Source organism: Furipterus horrens, unplaced genomic scaffold (assembly GCF_987537825.1).
Source record: "Furipterus horrens unplaced genomic scaffold, mFurHor1.1.pri manual_scaffold_11, whole genome shotgun sequence".
Taxonomy (NCBI): domain Eukaryota; kingdom Metazoa; phylum Chordata; class Mammalia; order Chiroptera; family Furipteridae; genus Furipterus; species Furipterus horrens.
Genome location: NW_028327181.1, coordinates 21,089,021 through 21,104,226, shown reverse-complemented (window position 1 = coordinate 21,104,226; position 15,206 = coordinate 21,089,021). Strand labels below are relative to the sequence as shown.

General features: G+C 54.3%; 1 protein-coding gene across 1 annotated transcript in view; it reads right to left on the bottom strand.

Annotated features, from left to right (window-relative positions):
- Positions 1-15,206, bottom strand: part of PKNOX2 (PBX/knotted 1 homeobox 2) — a 239,233-nt gene that overhangs the window by 16,443 nt on the left and 207,584 nt on the right. The window contains exons 7-10 of the mRNA XM_090290476.1: positions 14,941-15,129; positions 2,970-3,099; positions 2,521-2,618; positions 1,595-1,714 (exon numbers count right to left, since the gene is read on the bottom strand). Of these exons, the coding sequence (XP_090146602.1) occupies positions 1,595-1,714; positions 2,521-2,618; positions 2,970-3,099; positions 14,941-15,129 (537 nt within the window). The remainder of the gene's footprint in view (positions 1-1,594; positions 1,715-2,520; positions 2,619-2,969; positions 3,100-14,940; positions 15,130-15,206) is intronic.

Sequence of the window (15,206 nt, the reverse complement as noted above, 5' to 3'; positions counted from 1 at the left end):
GCTAGGCTGCCCCCGGCTTGGGCAGAGCAGGTCAGGGCAGGGAGAAGACCCTTCCTTGGGAGCTCTTCTTCCCACAGGGGGCTGGGAGCTGCAGCGTGGGCACGGGCTCCCAGGGCCTGGAGCCCGTCAGAGCCCACCAGCTCCCCTGCAGTGTGGAAACCAGAGCAGGCAGGAGACCTGGGTGCCCCACCAGCAGCTCGGGCTCCTTGTCAGGGCTGCTCCCAAGAGGCCTGAGGCTGGCCCTGGGCCTGATGCCTTGGCTTCAGGGAGTCGTTCCAAGCTCTTCTCACCTTAACCCTCAGCTTCCCAGCCCCTTCTCTCCCAATTAGGTTACTGTTTGTTCCCTGGAGGTGTTTTCAAAATGTGCTCCCTCAGCAAACATCTGTGGCCCCAAGTCCCTAGGCGGGGATATGTGTGGGGAGTCAGTAGTCACCCCAGAGCAGTTCTTCCCATCCACTAGGGACACCACATTCATGAGGCGCAGTCCCTAGGTGGCACGTCTGAGAGCCGCCGCCTTGGCCTGGCCCCATGGCTTTTGGAGGCACTTCCGTTTCACATGAGGGACTGTGCACTGACAGACTGACTAATCGATTGATTCCCATGAGCCATTTGACTGAGAAAGAGCTTCCTCACCCCTGGTTCTTCCCATACTTCACAGGCCACCTTATGTCTACAGTTACAGTCCCAAGTTTGGCATCTGTCTGGTATCTGTGTACCTCTGTCCCCTCAGGCCAGGCCAGGCCAGGCCAAGCCAAGAGCTTCCAGACTGCTGGGAGCCCCTCTGTGCTCAGAGAATCTACCTCCCCATTCTGGACACACACACACACACACACACACACACACACACACACACACACACACTCAGCCCAGTCACTGGCCTTTATTTATTGCGACGGCTCTCATTTGGCACTAGGGGACAAAAGTCATTGAAGTGATTCTTGACATTCAACCAAAGGCCTGCTATTGCAACTAACCCTGGAAACACCTGGCTCCCAGCTTGCTGGTGCACACAGCAGGCCCTTTATAAACATCACATTTAAACCTAAAGCTTTGCCTCCGTTTCACAAAAGTAGCCACAGAGGCTTGTGAAAGCATTTGCTCTGCATCGCAGAACTGAGCGGGTTAGAAGGGGAAGCTGCCCCCCAGCGTCGATGGTCTCAGCCAGGGCTCCGCTGTCCAGCGGTGGGGACTCTGGGAAACAGCAGGGCAGAGGGCGAACATTTTCTTCCTTACAAGAAGAGCGGCAGGGTGAGCATGCTGCTGCAGGAGGCGGGGGGCTGGACCAGGAAGCACGGCCCCAGCCCCACAGAATCTCACTCTGTTCACAAAACAATTCCACATACCTGCCCAGTACTTAGGTCCCCAGAATATGTCTGCCCTACACCCTTTGTTTTTGAGGCAGCAGCAGCAAGCACCTGAGAGTCTCCCAGCTTCAGGTGTCCTGTGGCCTGGCCTTGGCAAGGTGATATCCCGATGGGGAGCCTCTCTCTGAGGCCATGCCCTCTGTAGACCTGGGGTGACCTTGGAGGCTGGTGCCCCCGAGGGCTGCTCACTGCACGCCGCCCCTCCACACCCCCGAGACACACAGACTCACCATGAGATGCTGGAAGAGCCAAGAACGCATGATATTGGTGGCGTGCTTGGGCAGGACTCCCCGTTTGTTCTTGGACTTCTTATCCTCATTGTCCAGGAGGGAAGTGAGGTCAAGATTAACCTTCAGGGCACAAGGAGAAAAAGCCAGCATCAGCAGCCTGGTGGGCCGGTCGCTAGGGGCCTGCTGTCATAGTGATGGCAGGCTCTTGCTGCCAGCCTCCTTCCCAACTCATTCTAGGGCCCTGGGAGGTCACCTGTCCCCTCAGCTCCTGCAGGCTCCTCAGAGAATGAAGAAGGGAAGAGGAGAGGAAGGAGGGAGGGGTGAGGGGGAGGATGGGGTGGGAGAGGAGGCAGAGGAAACAGATCCATGCAGAGAATACGAGAGAGACAAATTTGCCATAAACCATCCAATAGTTAGCATTTCTGGAGGAGGTGACAGTTTGCAAAGTGACTTCCAGTCGGTGACCATGGTGAGCCCTCGAGACAGCCCTGCAGGTTGGTAGGGCTGTGCCAGGGGCTCAGTGCTAATCCCCCTTTTGTGGATAAAATGTCTGCGGCTCAGAGAGGTCAGGGGACTTACCCACAGTGACAGAGTCAATGTCAGATCTCAGGCCTCTGACTTTAGATCCTCTTTCTCTCCCCTGCCGCCCCCACGCCCAGCCCCTGCTGCATGGGCTCTGTCTCCAGAGGTGCTCCAGGTGGAGACCAGAAATAGGAAGTGCAAGAACCTGGATTCTGGGAGGCAGCGGAATCCCAGGAGTTGGTAACCACCCCCCCCCCCCCAACACCCGGCTTCTTGTCTGTAAAGTGGGGGCGAGGTACCTCTTAGAAGAATAAGAAGGACTAAATGAACTTCTTGTGAGCAGATGGTAAGCGGTTGCCCTCCCTCACACCCTCGCACACGAGTGCACACTTGTACACACTCACCTGTGTGTTCTGGATCTGAATGGCTCCCTGGGGGATTGCTTGGGTAACCACCTGACCCTGGGAGGTTACCATGGTAACTGGCTGGTATAAGGCTCCACCTGAGGAGACAACCAGTGTTTTTGTCCCCTGTCATGGAGGCCAGTGGGAGAGAGGGCCCTCACATGCTTCCTGCTCTGGAGATAGTCAGCCCCTGTGGAAAGGGGTGGGGTGGGGGTGGCAATGTGTTGGGAGAAGGGACAATAGCCTTGCTTGGTTTCCAAGGGGCTCGTGAGACTTGGACCCCCATCACAATCGAGGCTTGGTGCAGAATACTCCAGGTAAGAAACTCAGTGGGCAGCCCCCTCCTGTTTCCTAAGACATTTGTGTGGTGGCTGGCCCCTCACCCCTGAAATCCCTTTGGCACCACCTTTCCTCTTCCCAGGGGTGTCCCCACAATCTCCCGCACCAACCTGACACCACTTGTGAGTTGACAGTTGTCATGGCGATGTTGCTCTGCTGGAGTGCTGAGGCTGGGACCACGATGCCCTGGGGGTTATTGGAGACTCCAGACAGGGAATTGGGAGAGCTCTGCAGGAGGTCCTGGAAGCGAGCGGGACAGCTGTGGTTCATGGCCATGTTGCTAAGAGCTCCAAGGCCACAGCCCAATTCCTCCTGTCCCCTCCCCGCTTCCTGCCTGCCTTCCCTCCTCCCTCCTTCCTGCTCCTGCCCAGGTCCAAATCCAAAAGGCAATTCTCATGGCTTCTAGAAAAAGTGAAGAAGAAGGCTCAATATTAAAAACCAGCCAACCAACCAACAGCCACCCATTTAGCCACCCCATTACCCTGTGAACCCGAGACATAAATTGCCCCATGAGCCCCCCACTATGGTCCCCCCTTGGCCTCAACTTTGGAATTTCCACTATTGATGCCTGAGTTCCAACCCCAGAGATTTTCATTTTACTTGGTCAGGGGGTTGGCCGGGCTGTTGGGGTTTTGAAAGCTCCCAGGTGATTCTAATGCGCAGCGGGGGGCTGAGAACCAACTTTGCATCCCAGCACCGTCATCCTGAACGCTCAGTCCGCTCCACATGTCCCCCCAGCCCCCCGCCTCTGTCTCTTCCATGTGCCCCTAAATCACAGCACTTACTACACCAAGTCTACACACAAAGCAACCGCTAAGCTTTATCTCTGTAGCCTTCGCACATGGTAGCTACTCAAACACTTGCGAGATAACAATACAAAATAGCTACCCTAGCCCCTTCATGGCCCATCTTCAAAGGGTGTCTCTTATGGCCTCAGCTGTCTCCTGTCTTGTTGATTCCTTCCTAGGCCCCCGATACGGCCTCCCACGGCAAACGGGGTCCCTTCGCGCCAGGCTGTCAACCTAGCAGCCCCACCTCCCCAGTGCACAGCCTCGCAGTTAGTTTCTACAGGAGCCAGAGCAGCTCAGAAGACCCTTCCCCCACTACTCCCGGCTCCTGCTCCCCTCGTTGCCTTGCCGTGTAACAGCTGGGCAAAGAGGCGCTCAGATTTGACACTGAGAAACTGCGGCCGGAGGGGAAGGAGGCTGAGCCGCAGGCTGCAAGAAGGGGCTGTGAGCCCTCCCTGCTTGGGGGCTGGGTGCTCAGGGAGTTCGTGAGGAAGGAGCTGGGTGGGTGACAGGTTGGGGTCTCCAGGCTTTATTTGCAGAAAGTGAGAAAAGCAGCAGATGAGGTTGTGCAAGGAGCCGCAGAAGACCTGCTGGGGTCTCTCAGCCCCTCTGAACACAGGGTGTGACCCCGATGTCCGCCAGCCCCCAGGAGTGGACACTCCCACGCCCAAAGCTTGGGTCCCTAAGGCATGTGCGTGAGGATTGAGATAGGTACACCGTTGAGAACAAAGAGGGGAGGTGGAAAAGAAGATCCCAGCCTCCTAGCTTTTGTTCTAGGACTGGCAGGAGCTTGGGGCCTCAACCTCCAGGGAAGGTCTGAGTGTGGGGTGAGGAGACGCGTGTGTTGGGGGGACACCTTCAGCCACTGACTGCCCACCTGCGGCAACGGACACAGGAAGAGTACCAGGCCCAGGGCACAGCCACATGGGGCACCTCCCAGAGCCGGGTACCAGGGACGTGACAGAGCCTCTCGGGAAGGGGTGGTCAGCACCAAAGCAGATATCTCACTGGTCAGCTCATTAAAATTAACCGCCCTGGGCATCTCCTCCAAAGCTGCCATCTTCACCCTCTTGCCCTGGGCCTGGCCCCAGAGCTGGAGGAGCGGCCCCAGGAACAGGAGCTGCTGACTGTCCTCCACCCATCCATGCTTGGCAAGGCCTCTCGTCTGAGGCCTTGCTTCTATTCTTGGCTCACCTCCGCTGCCGTGACCCTGGGGGAGGGGAGGGCAGCTCTCGTCCTACCTCTGCCTCTCTGGGACTCAGGGAGCGCCTCCTAGCCAGCGAGGGTTATTCTTTGAGCAGAGCTCGTGGCCCCCTCACTTACACAGTGCAAGTCTAACACCGAGTCTGACTTGCAGAAGCCTAGAAACTGGAAGGGCCCTTACAGGCCACATATTCCAACTTCCTGAGGTCAAATAAGGAGCTGAGGCTTAGAAACACAAGTGCCTTGTTCAAGGTCCCCTGCTGGGGAGCAGCAATAGGACTTCACAGCCCTCCTTCATCCACCACTACTGAACACTCACCTCGTGCCGAGGACTGGGCTGCAAGGTGCTCCTTGAGTCACAGGGTTTCAATAAATAGAGGAGGCAAGGTGAGCAGAGGACCCAAACCCAGAAGCGCAAAGGCAGCATGGGCGCCAGAGTGAAGGCAGTGGCTCTGGGAACCAGCAAGTCAGGGCCCTTCTATCTCATTGATTCTAGAGTGTGTCTGCCAGTGCTGACATCCCATAACCCCGCAAGCCTGAGTCTTCCCATATGCATCTGCTTCAAGGTCAAGCTCCTTTTGTCCAACGTCTCAGCCAACCGTTCCCACAGGGTGTGAACAGTACTGATGTTATATGAAGCTAAAGTGAACTTGGAAGATAAGTTTGAGAGAGGAGGATGTCCCTCCATGCGCTCACCCTAAAACCCATGGCAATGACTTCAATGATCTCTTGTTTGGACTCATCCACACCATGGTGACCCTCAGTGGATAAGGATATTGGGGTTTTTCAAACATTGTCCCAGCCCTGGCTGGTGTGGCTCAGTGGATTGAGCGCTGGCCTGTGAACCAAAAGTCAGTGGTTTGATTCCCAGTCAGGGCACATGCCTGGGTTGCAGGCCAGGTTCCCGGTTGGGGGCGTGCGAGAGGCAACCACACACTAATGTTTCTCTCCCTCTCTTTCTCCCTCCCTTTCCCTCTCTCTATAGTTAAATAAAATCTTAAAAAAAAAAAGGGGGGGGGGTTGTCCCAGATTTTCCTCCCCAGAGAAACTATCCAACAATGTAAGAAAGACACCAAGTCAGTAAGATAAATACAAGACATATGCCTGGGGATTCAACCAACACACTTTTTCTGACGCAGAGGCAAAAGGGTGACTGACCATCACTGTCACTGGACACTTCATTTGTTTATTCAGACTCTGGCTGGTCCTTGGCCTTGTGGCTTGGCCCGCCTCCATGCCAGCCTACCCTGTTTGGGTAACTAAGGGCATTGTATGTCTTGGATCAGACATTTTTTTTTTCCTACCCTTTCCTCCCACTCTGGGTCTCTGCTGGGAGGTGCTGGGAGGCAGCCAAGTGCTATCAGCAAAGGAACGGAACAGAGACCTGAAGGGTAGAGAGCCAGGGCAGGGCCAGGCTGGCCACATCTTGGCTAGGCAGAAAAAAGAAGCAAAATCTTGGCATCCCTGAGGTCTGGGGAAATGTTATTCACTGCTTACATTTGTAAATATGGGCTGACTTACAAACCAAGCTGAGCACTGGGGTGTTTTCAAAGACGCACGTTCTTAGAGCCATGGAACCAGACCCTCAGCAATCTGTACTTTCACTAACCTACCTTGGGTGGTCCTGAAGACCAGGTGGGTCTGGAAACTACCTATTCATCACACACACTGAGTGTCAGCGAGCATGCTTTCATCGCGCTATTTCGTTTTTATCTCCCCATGGCCTCTTGTTGCCTGAAGAGGAATTGAGGCCCAGAGAGTGGCAGTTATTTCCTGGAGTCAAGTCTCTGTGCCTCGAACCCAGGTTCTCTGGCTCTGAGCGTAGCACCGAAGCTCACACAGAGAGACATGCTGTGGAGTCAGACAGCCAGGCCTCCCCGTGAGCACAGTGACTGGCACCTTTAGGTCCCAATGAATAATTCTCCACTTCCTCTGGTTAAAGTCGCACAGCGAGGAGAGGCACAGCCATGGCTGAAATCTGTCCCAGAGCGGCTTGGGCTCTTCCCTTAGCCATTGACGAGATGCCTGTGTGGCTGCACACCTGGCCCCAGAGGTCAGCCCTTGCCACGGGCCCCCCTCCTTCCTGCCTCCCTGCCTAAGACGTTTCTGGGCTGAAGGTACACCCCTGAGGTTGAAGCTGTGGCACCAGAACAGCTCCGTGGCTTGACTTTGCAGCTATTCCAGGTTGAACCTCTGTCTCTATGGAGACCGCAGTCTCTGAATCTCTGGAAACGGTCCATAGGTCTTTCCACGGAGGGAGCCACGGTGGCAGCTGTGGGAGCCCTTTGGGGTGAAACTGTCGGCTAAGCACACGGTGTTATTATCTTCTCGGCAACTTCCCCTTGGGGCTCATCAAACCAGGTGCAGGCAGCTCCGTCTAGACCCAAATAGATCTGTTTCCTCTCAGGCTCCTTAGCACCCGTAACGAGGTGAGGAGCACATCTGGGACAGTTCTAGTGACATTTTTTAGCCTCCGGTCTCACATCTCTCCTTGAATTGCGCAGAAACCAGGGGCTGAAACTTGTACATCCAGCCCAAGAGCTCCTCGTTGTGTCCCACCAGGAACACGGCACTGGCGTCCCCAAGCCTCTGGAAACTGCTGAGAGCCAGGGAAACCTGGGCATCTTCCTGGCTTCAATGGTGGGGCCATGCCACCGGACTGGGGAGTATGCGGCCTCCTCCGCTCTAGTAGTAAGATTTATTTTCTGGTAGGAAATAGGCCAAAAAGCTGAAAACTTTCACAGTTTCCCAGGGATGGTGTCTCCAAGGACACAGACCTGGTGACTCAGGAGTCAGAGGGAAGCTGACCGCTGCCTTGTCCTGCTCCTTGGGCGCCGGCTCCCCAAGATGCCAAGAGTTTGGCAGGTGGGAGCCCAGCAGGATGGAAGTGGCTCAAAACATGGCTGTGAACTTGCACCCCTGGACTGCACCCAGGTGCCAGCTGCGAGCCCTCACTGCCCGGGGCCGTCGGTCATTCCTGCTGGACCATGGTGGTCACTGGTGAGTTTTCCTCCAAATCTCATTTTTGGGACAAAAATAAATGACTTGTTCAAAAGGAAGACCTGTCTAAGAACACGTGAAAGGCTCTGCAGTCACCTGTGGACCCGGATGGCAGTGGGGGCGGGTGGGGAGCGCACAGGTGGCTGTGACCTGGACGTTGGGTCTGCAGTCAGCCTGGGAGGTACTGTGTGCCACTCACAAGCCACACTTCACGGTTAATGGGGAAGGAGCTCATGCTGCCTGGGACAGCTTACTTCCCACCAAAGGAAGACACTTCTGGAATAAACTGTGATGGGAGAAAGAAACGAGGAATGAAAGAAAGAATTGATAGAAAAATTTTCCTTTTAAGCTGTTTTGGAACATTGGACTTTTTATTGTACCAGGATGCCTGGGAAACGGGGGAATACACTGGATGACTCGCAAAGGACTTCCACCTGAAGATTTTAGAAACAGCAATGCCGTTCCCTAAGATTTATTGTGTGGGTGAGTGGGACGTGAGTGGGTTGAAGGACTAGGGGGCCAGCACAGAGCACCCGGGGCCCCAGCTGTCTGCCATGCACATGCCCGGCCACTAGGCGTCTCTGCTGATCCACCAGCTCCTATCAGCTCCCCAAAGCCTCCCTGGGCCCTCACCCCCACCCTCACCCTGCTCCCTGGAGAGCGGGTTTGTTCTCTGACTTGCTAGAGCTGGGTGTGGGGAGACGACTCTGAGGGCCTCACTTCTGCTGGAAAACGAGCCCCTGGCATGCCCACGGCCGGTGGGTGCCCTTGACTCTAATGCTTCCTGTGGGCCTGCAGTACTGGACGTATAGTACAGTGTTTTTTCCTTACGCATGCGTCTTGTTTCCCTAGCTTGGATGCAGGTATTTTGAGGGAAAGAAGGGTCTACATTTGAATTCCCCCAAGTTGCCTAGCACAGTGCTGGGCACATGGTAGATGCTCAGTAATTATGTGGTGGGCCTGGGTTGTGGCCTGAGATGGGGGTGAGCGTGTGCCTCAGGAAGTGGGGAGGTTGCTGCTGTCCCCTGGCATGCGTTCCTGGCAGCGCCCCTTCATTCTGGCAGCGCCCCTTCATTCTGGCAGCGCCAGCGTCCTGTCTTAGGCTGGGAAACGCTGGGTTCCCAAACTCAGGGAAGCCAATCATGTGTAAACAGCCACCTAATCCGGTTCTTATTCTGCTCCTGCTGGGGGCTTTAGGCTCAAGGGAAAGGCCCTCTGGCCTGTGGGGACACAGAGCAGCTGCAGCTCTTAAGGAACATTCCTTCACGGAAGGAGAGACTGCTCAGGTTTCACTGGGCTGGCTGGGAGGCCATCTTCTCAGTCTCATGGCCCCCCCCCGCGCTGCCGGGCCAGGGGGCTGGGGGCTGGGGGCTGGGGGCTGAGGGCTAGGACCTGGCAGGCAGGAGGGCTTAAAGGCCTAGGGCAGGATTTAGGCAGGGTAACTCCCAGAACTCAGTTTCCCATCCCTTTGGTCTGGGGGTGTCCCCTTTTCATCTCAGCGGTTCTCTTGCAGGTAGGCCTCCTTCTCTTGCTCCCTCCCCGCAGTAAGGCTCCCTGGTCAGAGCCCCAGGGTGCTCGGCCACTGGACAGAACTTTCGGGGGCCTGGCTGAGCTGACTGGCCCCCATCTCCCTGGCCTCCTGGTAATCTCGAAAATGCAAACTCCTTGTGTAGGTCAATAGGCAAATCCACCTTTCCCAAGGAGGAAAGGACTGATTAGTCCCCTCTATTTTCAGGAAGTAGCAGAGCTGGAGAGTTACAGCTGGTGGGCCAAGCCCAGAATCTCAGAATTGTGTTCATTTGATACTTCTCTTCTCCCGACTTTCAACAGACTAGCAAATCCAAAATCTTGCTTCCTAATAATTGGGTTCTTCCTCTCTACTCTTTAAATCCCTGAGCTACAGCTAGTAGGGTCACCTTTCCTTATCCAGGCCCCAGGGTCCCTGGTTATCCTTCCCATGGGTCACAAAAAACATGAAAGGACTTATTACGATAAGCAGGACATCAGCTCTGGAGTAATCCCTCCTAGACTCTGCTGCGTATTAGGGGCATGACCTTGAGCGAGCCAATGTCTTAACTTCTCTGAGCTTCCCTTTCCTCGGGTGCAAAATAGAGAAAATAATGTGCCCCTTGCAGCCACTTTGCGAGGAGTAAATAAGGTGACACATGTAAAGAACCTGGTACATACAGTGTTCAAGATGGAGGGGCATCAGGAATTGTGATGTTCTCTCCTTTCTCTGCCAGGTCTCTTCTGAGCAATACGAGACGTGGCCGGCTACTCAATTTGTCTCCATTGTTTCTCCAGCCTTTACCCCATTGCGTACACTCTGCACCACCTTTAAAATCTTTGGCAATTGGACATCAGTATTAGCTTCAAAGCATCACCCCTCCCCCCAAAGTTGGTTGCAAGACACGCTCCATCACTATATTTGGAGGTCCTGGCCATTTTTTGTATGGTTGGAACTGAGCAGGCTCAATAGGTGCTTGAATAGATGCTCCTTCTCTCCAGGGATTCTAAAAGGCTGTCTCTGTTCCTTACGTTCTCCCAGATTTCTTGCTATACTGAGAACACTCACCTTTGGAGATCACAGAGAGTCTCTCCAAAAAAGCCTGCTGGAAATGCTCCCTCCCCCAGGAAGTCCTCCCAAGGCCAGTGGTCTGCAACTTCTCCAATCACAATGGGCAAAACCTTCCTGCTGCCTATTTAATCCACTCTGAGGCTTGCTTGTTCTGTCTCTGGGCAGGAACAGACCCTGGCCATGAGGGGGTGCAGGTTGGGTCTGGGCTTTCCCTGGGGGAGGAAGAAGGATGATGAGTGGTGACAGGGTAATCTCAAACCACACAAGTGGTTCTCTCCATCCAGACCCCGTCCCACAGCTCCTCCAGTCTCTTTGGAGGCTCCTTTCCTGACTTTCCTTGGTCCTCCCTTGACCCTGAGCCTTCTATGGCTCCCAGGTTTAGCTCCTCAGTTGTGAGTCATAGACCTCTCACTGAGATGGGAAGCTTCTCCTGCATGATTCACTTGTGTTCTCGTAGGACCTAGCGTGGCGCACACGATCTGTGCCCCACAAATGCTTGGCCAGTGAGTGAGAACTGTGGCTCAGCCGGTTTGCTGGCATAGAGCTGAGGTTTAAATCTCCATGGAGACAGAGGGATGGATTTCAGGTCATAGTAATACTTGGGTGAGGTGGGAGTTAGATTCTCGCTCATGGAATCATTTAGCTTGTGCCATCTAGATAAGGACAGGAGAGCCCCGAGCTGGAGTCTAATAGGAGCCTTCTATTGAGGTTGCTGCTCTTGCAAGAAGCCTGGGCTCTGAGGGATCAGAAAGCCCATGTGTCTTTAGGTGCAGGCAGTGTAGGGTGGTTTCCCAAGGATGTGGAAAGAACAGACTGTGGCCCAGATCCCTGAAACTTGTTCTAGTTCTCCAGCTTGACAGATGCAGTCTTCCTTACTCCTCATCCCTGTTGTAGCCCCAAAGAGAAAACTCACATCGGAAACGGAAGACCAAGTGGGGAGCAGACCCTGACCCCATAGCGCTGGGTGTGGACACAGTATGATATCGGAGGAGGTGGCGAGGGGGACCCATTTGAATTAAGAAACATCTACTTTGCAGTACAGGGCCGAGTGATGAGTACACGGGGAAACCATGAGCCAGCAGTTCGCAACAAAGCAGGCAGGCTGCTGGAATGTTGATCCTGAGGATCATGTTCCAGAGTGGAGACGCCCCTCCCCAGACCAGGCTGGGACTTGGTGCTGCTATTTCAGGCTGCCGGGATTAAGACCCAACCATGACGAATGTGCATACACACGCACATGCATGCACACACATGCACGCAGACACGCCAGACACTGGTTTTCTCTTCCCTCTCCATATGGGCTCCTGTTCCCTGATCTCGAGGCCCCTCCTGCACTGAAAAGTCTCTTGGGAGTCCTGGGGCTGTCCTCCCTTGAAAGGCCCATGCCAGCCCCAGCCTATCTCAGGGACAGCACGTGGCACATCCTGCTGGCCTTCGCCTCCTCCACATGCCTCAGGCTGTACGCTGACCCACAGCCTCCCTCTCGGGGTCCCCACTGTCCCCCTTCCGTCTTTCCTGCCTCTGTCTTTCTCCACCTCACCCCCATCTCCAGGCCAAGTCTCTTCCCCAGTGTCACCCTGTCCTTTCAATCCTTTAGCTCCTCCAGTTCCTCCGAGGCTTTCTCTGCCTCCACCTTGAACAAGCCCCTCGGCATCTGTCTTTTTCCTTTCCCTTCTCGTTCTTCTTTCTCCTTGGGCTTCCCCTTGCCTCTCCGTCTCTCTCTCCATCGTTCTCATCATGTTACTTCTTTTGTTTCCTCTTGCCTCTCCGTCTCTCTCTCCATTGTTCTCATCATGTTACTTCTTTTGACAGATGTTTACTGGACGTCTCTCACGCCCATGGCCCTGGGGTAGCCACCGTCTGTCTGTCTGTCCCTACTCAAATCACATTTGTTACCCAGGAGAGGAAAACGAGGCTTACGCCAGGGATCATAACAGGAAACCACATGTGATCTTCCCCATATAAATGGCCCAAAGTGCTCCAACTATGAGCTGAGAGAAAGACAAGTCCATTCCAGGCAGGCTATCAGGAACTTCCATTGGGAGAGTCGCCCTTTTCCTGCCCTTGGGGACGAGGCTGGATTTGGGTCTGCAGAGGTGTGGGGGCATCACCCAAGCAGACAGGCGTGCAAGAAGGGTGACCTGGGAGGGCCCTGAATGTGATGGGGAGAGATGTGAAAAGTTGGGGGCAATCAGAGTTTCTGAGCAGGAGAATGATGCAATAGAGCGGTAGGAAGGCAAATCCAGCTTCAGAGAGGTGTGTGTGCACATGTGTGCACGAGTGAGTGCGTGTGCATGTGTGTGCGTGTGTGCATGAGTGCATGTGTATGCATTCAAGTGTGTGTGAGGACAGCCAGAGCGGACTGGAGAGCAGGCTAGGAAGCCCTGGCAGTGGCCTGCCTGCTGAAGCCTGAGCTATGTAGGTGGCGGCTGTCAGAGGAAATAAAAGCACGGGTTTGAGAAATACCTCACCCAGTGTCTCTTCTTCTCTTTCCCGGTGTGTCTGTTTTCGCCTGATTGTCTGATTTCTTTCTAAGTGGGTCACAGCCTTTCTGCAGCGGCCCCCTCAGGGCCAGCTTCCTGGTCAGGTAGAGGTCTGATCTGGGTCATGACAGCAACCAAAGTTCCTTGCTCTTTCCTTGGATCTCGGAGGAACCGAGTGCCCTGACCCCAGGAGGACCGGCTCTGCAGCCGCGTCCCTGAGACCTTGCCCATCCGGAGCCCGCGTTCGCGCCTCTGCCAGCTCTGCATCTCCAGTGACCACACGGACCCCAACCCTGAGGGGTCGCTGTGACTGCTAAGCCCTCTGGCCATCCTCTCTTTCCCCTCTGCCCCTCTGTACCCCCAACACCAGAGCTCAGGGTACAGCTGGAGGGCCCAGGGGGGAGAAACCCGGCACCTCTCCCAGGACCTGATTATTTCCAAAGACTGGTGCTAATTTTCTGATATGATCCTCACATCTCTGTGAGGCACTAAACCCTCATTACTTTTCCTGACCGATGCATTCTAATTAGATCAACACTTAAAAAAAATTCACAATAGCCACAGGATGGCTTTCCATCTCATTAACTCCTCACTTATTATTTTCATGAAAATTACTGATAAAAATGTGCATCTCCATTTGGTGAGGCCTCACAGCCTCCTCGGTGCCTATCTTGCATCTCTCCCATCACCCGGGCTGTGCAGCATCACCATGGTAACCCACAATAATAGAAACTAATAAATTACAAACGAGATGCTCGTTGAGCAATTATTGTCCTCTTTTATGCAAGTTTCTTGCTAATTTTGATCATAAGGGAAAGTACAATAAGACTCTGAAGGAATGAGTCTATTTCAAGAGAATATTAGCAAGCAGAAGTCTGGGCGGCTGTTTTCAGATCTGTAATAAAGTGATTTGGTGATTTCAAGCAATGGGGAGCGGAAATAAACTTCTTACCTTCTGTCCCATGCACTGTCATGACCCACAGAGATCCCACGAAGGTGGGTGTGATGTGATACTTGTCCAAATGGGCAAGGCATGGCTGGCCTTCTAGAGGTGACCCTGTCCCTTCCCCTGCCTCTACCAACTGAGATTGTTGGTCCTTAAAACTTAGGGATTAAAAACAGCACCGCCTTTCTTAGGCGCTCTTTCCAATGCTTCCTACCAACCATTTTTAGAAGGTTTACCCGCATCCCAAGCCTGACTGTCTTATGGGAAGAGGCTACTTTGGGACCCTCCTGGGGAGCCTCCATGGGTCTATCCTGGACTCAGGAACTCAGTGGGAGGGAAGAAAGTGGGATGCCTATGGCTTATGTAGATACCAGCGAGTTTGGTAGGAAGGTGTCACCAGGCAGTTTTCTTAGTGTGCAGGTTCTGGGAAAATAGTCTGCCCTGGAGAGAAGAGCCCATCCTCACCCAGAACACAGAGCCACGGGTTCCCACGTTTCCCAGTTCACAGGATGAGGGTGGCAGGGGGCTCCTGAGAAACAGCGGCCTGAGATGACATTTGCAGTGGCCCTAAACCTTAGGGAGACAGATGTGCCTAGATAGCGCGAGCAACTAGACAACACCCTGGGAGAAGCAGCCCCATGAGGAGCTGTCTTCATCTTTTGGGTGGGCAAGATCCAGGGAAGGGCCACTTCCCCAAAACCCCCTCCTCAGGAAACCAGTGAGCTCAGCAAGCCTTCGGGAGACGTCTGTGGGGCTGGGATGTCTGAGTCCACCCCCAGCTCTGTCCCTGCCTCAACCTCCAGGAAGACTTTCCACCTACTTAACTCTTGTACTCATTTCTTGGGGTATCTCGGGCCAGGAAGCCAGCAATCACTTTGCGCATTGTTCCTCTTGGATCTGGTCATCTTCAAGGGAATACCATTGCCCTGTCATGGTGAGTGCTGGTCAAAAAGGGACCAGGGTGTGGGTGAATAGAAGGAGGAATCTGTCAGAGGAGGGCCTCACAGTGAAAGGGTCTGCTGAGGCAGCCTGCAGACATTCCTGCACCCGGCTTAGGAGCCAGGACCCCGCCCTGTGTGTTACCTGTGAGTGAAGATTTATGGAGGGCTGGTTGGGGGAGTAGGGCCCCCCGAGATCATTCCTGAGCAGGTTGTCGCTGTGCATCTTGGTTTTGAGGCAGGTGATGTAACGGTTGCAAAAGTCTTTGCAGAGTTCATTGACTTTCTCCAACTCCAGCAGGTGGATTCTCAGGACCTGGATTGCCTTCACCATCTGCAGAGAGGAAGGAGGGGTGAGCCCAGGTGTTCACATCACTCTCCCCTTGCTGCCTTGGCCCCCCAGCCCCAGCA